At 57.0% G+C, this 6192-nt stretch overlaps 4 protein-coding genes across 4 annotated transcripts; 1 reads left to right on the forward strand and 3 right to left on the reverse strand.

Moving 5' to 3' along the window:
• Position 1: 1 nt before the first annotated feature.
• SDRG_04411 (hypothetical protein) lies at positions 2–1418 on the reverse strand. The gene has a single exon (XM_008610086.1). The coding sequence runs from the start codon at positions 1398–1400 to the stop codon at positions 102–104; it is 1299 nt and encodes a 432-aa protein (XP_008608308.1). The 5' UTR covers positions 1401–1418; the 3' UTR covers positions 2–101.
• Positions 1419–1581: 163 nt separating this feature from the next.
• On the reverse strand, positions 1582–2505 carry SDRG_04412 (hypothetical protein). The gene is made up of 3 exons (XM_008610087.1): positions 2431–2505; positions 1951–2376; positions 1582–1886 (listed from the first exon to the last, which is right to left on the reverse strand). Exons 1-3 carry the CDS (start codon positions 2474–2476, stop codon positions 1693–1695), a joined length of 666 nt encoding a protein of 221 aa, XP_008608309.1. The 5' UTR covers positions 2477–2505; the 3' UTR covers positions 1582–1692.
• A 278-nt stretch (positions 2506–2783) lies between these two features.
• On the reverse strand, positions 2784–3999 carry SDRG_04413 (hypothetical protein; the record flags this gene model as incomplete). The annotated part of the gene is made up of 4 exons (XM_008610088.1): positions 2784–3155; positions 3412–3543; positions 3594–3840; positions 3914–3999. 4 exons carry the CDS (start codon positions 3997–3999, stop codon positions 2784–2786), a joined length of 837 nt encoding a protein of 278 aa, XP_008608310.1.
• A 720-nt stretch (positions 4000–4719) lies between these two features.
• On the forward strand, positions 4720–6041 carry SDRG_04414 (hypothetical protein; the record flags this gene model as incomplete). The annotated part of the gene is made up of 2 exons (XM_008610089.1): positions 4720–5885; positions 5960–6041. 2 exons carry the CDS (start codon positions 4720–4722, stop codon positions 6039–6041), a joined length of 1248 nt encoding a protein of 415 aa, XP_008608311.1.
• Between the last annotated feature and the right edge of the window lie 151 nt (positions 6042–6192).

Below are 6192 nucleotides of genomic sequence, written 5' to 3' on the forward strand. Positions count from 1 at the left end.
GTGCACAACACAACTCGTCTTTGAGTTTAGTTCAGCCTGTAACGCATTCGTGATGCACGACACAATTCGACTTGGAGCTATGTCGTCAGTGCTTACGTAGTTTACACGGACGCAGCGTCGGCGAGGAACGGCGCATTGTCAAATGAATAGACGACAATATTCTGTTCGTCGCCGCCGTTCTCAATGTAGAGGCGCGAGGTGGCATCCACAAACGCTGGCGGTCCCGCCACGTACAAGTGGCGCGCGGCCACATCGGTCGCGAGCTCGAGCAAAATCTCTTTCGTCAGCGACGTCGTCGTCGCAACCTTCAAGTTGGTCCATGGGCCGTCCGCGCACACATTCTGAAAGTACGGGATTGGCGCGTCCTCAAACACTTGGAGCATGCAAATGTCCCCTTCGTACTGGCTCCGAATCGCGTACAAGCCTTTCGCCATTGCGTAGAGAGGCGCGGCGCCGAGGCCATGGCTCACAAAGAGAAGGCGGTGCGGAATGCTCGTAAACGTGTCAGTCTCGAAATGCACGCCCGTATTGATCCAATAGACGTTGAGGACCGTTTCGATTGGTGCGTCGACGAGCCACCGCGACGCGTCACCATGCGCCTCGACGCAAATGTCGATGCTGTTGGTGTGGCCCGCGTCAAACAAACTCGTGAGCACGTAGCTGCGCCGGACTTCTTCGCCGCTCGGCAATGGCAAGCCCAGAAGAATCGAGTCGCCAGCGTGGTACCGGAGAGGAAAGTCGAGGGCGATCGAGAGCTTCATGACGCCGTGCGCGAGACGCTCTTTGCGCGCAACGTGTCCCGGGAGGCTCGGCTGGAGCGGTCGCCGCGGCGTCTCGATGATCGTCGGCAGCATCAAGTAGTAGAGGAGACAGTACGACGTCAAGTACGCGGTGCGGATCTCGGCCGACCACTCGTTGGCGCTCACTGCCTGCAGCGTCTCGAGGAGCGCAAGACCGACGCCCGTGTAGTGGGCTTTTGTCGCACCATACCGCGCGTGCATGCGTGCAAGGCCGATGCAGACTTCGGCGACGTTGTTGGCTTTGATCACTGTCGCCAGCGTCGCGACGAGCCCCGTGAGGGCTTTGCCTTGGACCGTCATCGACGACCGAAACATCGGGCGAACCCCTGGCGCGGCCTTGAAGAGCGTGGCGTAGAAGGTCGAGGCGAAAAACTTGGTCGGTGTCAAGTGCTTTTCTTTCTGAAAGGCCGCCGTGCCGCGACAGACGACGGCCCAGTGCTTGTGGATGAGGGCTTCGTGCTCCTTTGTGACGAGCGGGCGCTTGATTTCGAGGTCCATCGAGGCCTCGAGCGGTGCGACGTAGCTCTCTTTGAGGCCGAGCGACCCGTGCGCGTCGACGTACAGCATCGAGTTTTCCTCGACCGAGAGACCGCTGCCCATGATGTTGCGACGATGCCAAGTTGGAAATGGAATAAAAGATATTCTTCGAGCAAGGCCGTCGTCGGTTTCGCATACAACGAACAAGTGAAACCATAAGCTTCGAATTTGGCTGCCAGGCACCAGTATGCGCAACTCGGTGGCGCTGTTGCGTGAAAACGCCCTAGTATCGCTGCGGTATACTGTGTGCGTCAGTCGAGTGCACTCGTGTGTTAGTACTGTAGTCCTCGTACATGACAAAGGTGTCGTATCGGTTATCGTGGTTGATGGGGCATGAAGGGTTAAGACGGGCTAGTTACTCGTACAGCGTTTGATTGACGTGGCGGGCGTACGTGGCACAGTCGACAAATGCCGTCGACCGAGCGGCCTGCCACTGCGTCAAGTTGCCCATTTGCCCGACGCGGTCGTAGTGCGCCAGGAGCGCGGGATACGCCTTGAAATCGTTGCGAAACACAGCAGTCCCAAAAATGTCTTCGTAAAAATCGAGAACTAGACAATAGAAATCGCATGTGTTTGCTCCTCCAAGTCGAATGTAGTGAAGTAGACGGTATACCTTCCCACATAGTCACGTCAGCCATCGAGACGTTGGCGCCAAGAAGGTAGTCGCGCCCCGAAAGCAGTTCGTTCCACTTGGCCGGGTACCGAGCAAAATTGAAGTTGGCCTTGACCTCAGTGCCATCCAGGGTAAAAGGATACCGCGTGAGCGGGCGGCGTGCGTCGGCGCAGGCGGCCATTGTCGCATCACATAAATACTGCGCCTTCAAGTCGGCCGGGTACATGTTGTGCTTGTGCGCAAGGTACAGCAGCGTCGCCTGCACTTGGACAAACTTGCAATCGTCCATTTCGACCATGGGCACTTGGCCATACGTGAGCTCGTTGGCATCGCGAAGCGCCGCGAGGTCGGCCTTGGTCTCGAGAAACTGGTTGGTGAAGGGCGCGCCGACCGCCGCTAGCGCCACACGAAGCGGCTCACACATACCTACACCACCATGGCGGATCGTACGAGATGGGTACACAAAGGAGGCAGACGTACCGCGGCCAGCCCAGTAGTGCACAGTGATGGGGTTCGATGTCGCCATGGTGTCGCTGCTTGAAAAGGGCAATGTCGTTTGATGGTGTGTACGGATACGGAATGAGAATCCGGATAACGTTGTTGAAGTTGCAGTTTTGGTCCACGAGAACTGATGTTATCAAGTTAACCCTTCCAGACCTAAAGGCACACGCAATTTGGAGCTGCGGGTGAAAAAACGATGCGGGTATCTACCTTTCCACGGTCTCGGCTCGGCTTCGAGCCGGCTCGAAAAGTGGAGCCGGTGCCGGAGCAAAACCGACGGAACCGTCGGCTCCGCGGCTTGAGCCGGACCGTGGACAACACAGTCACAATATTCAAAGCAACAAAACATCGATGAATTCATAGTCCGCAAGAGCAACCCTACTCTCCCATGGGTATCGATCCTTGCGGCTCAGCACGCGGGCTTGGCGCTTGATCTCGACTGAGTCAAACATGGTCGTCGTCTCGCCGTTGGCACGGAAGTGGATGGTCAACTTGTCATCGTCGGCAATCACACGCGCGTGGCCGTAAAGCGAGCTCGACATGGACTTGGACCACTTGGGAATCGGCTTGATTGCGCCCTGGTAGAGGCTGTGGCTACCCATGCCGACCGTAAAGTACGTCGGGGCACCTTCCGTGATCTTGTTGTTGAACACTGACATGACATCATCGACGCCGTACTGAAAGTAGAGGTCCTCAAACTTGACCTGCAGACTTCAGTGGGGCTGCTTGCGGACGTCGACGAGCTGGCCGCCATCGTTGTTTGAGTTCATATAGTAGTTGCCCTTCCAGCACTCCTCGACCCCGTATAGTCGTCGAGAAAGACAGCATGGGTACTACCAATGTCCTTAGAGTACCACGTGCAAAGGCCCTTGGACGCGTCGAACGAGAGTGGCGTCACGATGCAGTTGCGCCGTGAACATCTCGGCGCCGCATTCAGGGTGGTCCGCTGTCCTGGATCACCTCGTGGTTGCCCGTGATACCGAGAAGCGGCACCTTGGAGAAGAGCGGCTGCGTCTCCTGGAGCCACTTGTCCCAGTCTTCGTGGCAGCCGCTGGCGTACGACCAGTCGCCAGCAAAGATGACCGTATCCGCCTTCGTGCGCTTGAGGTCGCTGGCCATGTTGGCGATGTATCACCAACCACGTCACCGTCGACCGAGAGAAGAGTCTTCTTCGTGGCCGCCGGAATCGACTTGAAAGTACCAGTGAACCCTTCGATCGCGTACGTGTACGAGGCGCCTGGCGTCAAGTTGCAGAGCAACGCCGTGTGGAGGTTGGGCGAGTTATACTTGTACTTGCTGCCTTCGATCTTGTAGGTATGGACGGCCGACGTCGCCGACTTGCCCGTGTTGCCAACGCCGTACTTGACCGTCAACGGCGTCGACGAATCACTGCAAAGGCAACGGACACACCGTCCTTGCAGTCGACAGCCTCGGGCGAGAGACCGACGTGCACCTGCAAGACCTTGGCGGCGCCAACGAAAGCGAGGCCAGTGAGGCCAAGACGAAGCTGCACGGTGAGCAATGTCGAGCAAGTTGAATACAGAGCATCTTCGTCGCGACGGTTTTGGCATCCGTCGTGTGGCCGGGCCCAACATGGACGACCAGTCGAGACAACGAACGAACGCAAGACTCGACCACAGTGGTACCCCGAAATATATGACGAAATGTATGCAAAGCAGCGCGGCCAAGGTACAAGGAAAGAGCTCCGACAGAGACAAATGGTTCTTGTTTTGCCCAACGTATAGCAAGGCCCAAAGAGATGACCGCTTCGGCGTGAAGTTCTTTCAAGTCACAACGCGCCGTTTCCTGTACATTCCACACTAACGTTACCGGTAAATGAATGAGGTCAGACAAACCAAAAGGTTACCACCGTTTTCAGCGCTTTTCATTGGTCACTTCCCATTGATCAAATAAACAAGTTAATGCGCTTTGGAACGTTGGACGCGGACAAAAGGTCACAGATTAGTCAGCTATCGACGAATATCCCTGCCGTGACGACCTTTGACACCAAATTTGCACTGGAATCAGGACGTTTCTGTCGATAAGAACTCAAGTTGTCGGACCCTTGAAAATCTGGTGTCGATGTTATAGGTACACGGTGTCGCTACAGTAGCACCGCCGAGGTAGGTACAGCAGTGTTGCGGCACGTATGGTATGCGAACTGCGTTGATATTTTGCGGTGGTTGTTCAGAATTGGGTTCTGGCTTCGCCGCAGGAAGATGGGATAAATACGCCACAGTTTTCCATAACAAAGCACCCATTTCGAAAATGACCGAGCGCTACACCACCGTCGAGACGCCAAAAGCAGGCGCTCGCAGCGCCAACCCACAAGAGAGCGCTTCGTGGACCTCGACGCTCACCATGTCGTGGATGAACGACCTCATGCAACGAGGCGCGACGACGCCACTCAACGACGACGATACGTGGCCATTGGCTGCGAAAGACTCGGCCAGCGCTCTCCACGACCGCTTTGATTTGCACTGGCGAACCGAGAAGACAATGGAACAACCTCGCTTTCAGCGCGCGCTGTTGTATACCTTCCGTTACCAAATCGCTTGCGACGTCGGCCTCTATTGTGTCTATGCCGGTGCGATGCTCGTCCAACCCGGCTTGATTCGCTCGATTTTGAAGGACCTCGCAACCGACGCCAACGACGATGATGGCTACGCGCTCGCAGCGCTCCTTGCGGTCGTCTCGTTCCTTGCGGTCACTGTCTTTGACTTTGCACAGTACTTGAGCACGCACACGGGCTGCAACGCCAAGTCGCTCGTCATCGACGCGGTGTTTCGCAAGACTCTCACGCTTTCCGGCTTTGCCAAGCAAGACATGTCGACCGGTGACATTGTCACGTTGGCGTCCGTCGACGCGGACCGTATCTACATGGGTTTCATCTTTGGCCATTGGATCCTCATCGCCCCGTTGATGCTCCTCGCCGTGTACGTCATGATTGGAGTCGAACTCGGAGCGCTCGTTGGTCTCGCGGGTGGGGCGACGATGCTGCTCTTCGTTGTCATCGGCACCGACTCGGGGCGCAAGGCCGGTGAGATCCATCGCAACCTCCTTAGCGTTCAAGCGCACCGCGTCAAGCTCACGAATGAAGTGCTCCAAGGCATCCGTGTCGTCAAGCTCAACGCATGGGAAGATCACCTTGAAGTGCAGCTGGAAGCTGTCCGCGACCAAGAGCTCGTGCTTCTCAAAGCGTACCAGGTTCGCTCCACCGCCAACACGGTCGCGCTCTACATCGCGCCCGTCATTTCACTCGCGGTTTGTCTCTTCGTGTACGTTGCGGTGGGCAACGAGCTCACGGCGCCTGTCGCGTTCACCGCGCTCGCCTACGCCAACGTGACGCGGCTCCCATGTACTGTCTTCGCGACGGCGGTCATGTTCACATCTGAAATGGTCGCGTCGTGTGAGCGCCTCGGTGCCTTCTTGACGTCCGACGAAGTCACGACAACTTGTACACAGGATTCAAGTCGGCATTTGTATCTCATCACCGTTATATGACTAGGTACGGCGACGACCCAAGGCGCATCCAGCGTGCAGTTGAGCGACGCAGCGTTCAGCTGGGCAGCGCCGGCCTCGGGCATTGACTCACCACCGCGCACGCTGCGCAATCTCTCGTTCACTTTGGCACCCGGCAGCCTCACGATCGTCGTTGGTCCCGTCGGCAGCGGCAAGTCGAGCCTCATGAGCGCGATTCTTGGCGAGATCCACCAAATGAGTGGCCAGCGCTCTGTCTGT

The sequence above is a fragment of the Saprolegnia diclina genome, assembly GCF_000281045.1.
Source record: "Saprolegnia diclina VS20 unplaced genomic scaffold supercont1.11, whole genome shotgun sequence".
In the NCBI taxonomy this organism is placed as follows: domain Eukaryota; phylum Oomycota; class Saprolegniomycetes; order Saprolegniales; family Saprolegniaceae; genus Saprolegnia; species Saprolegnia diclina.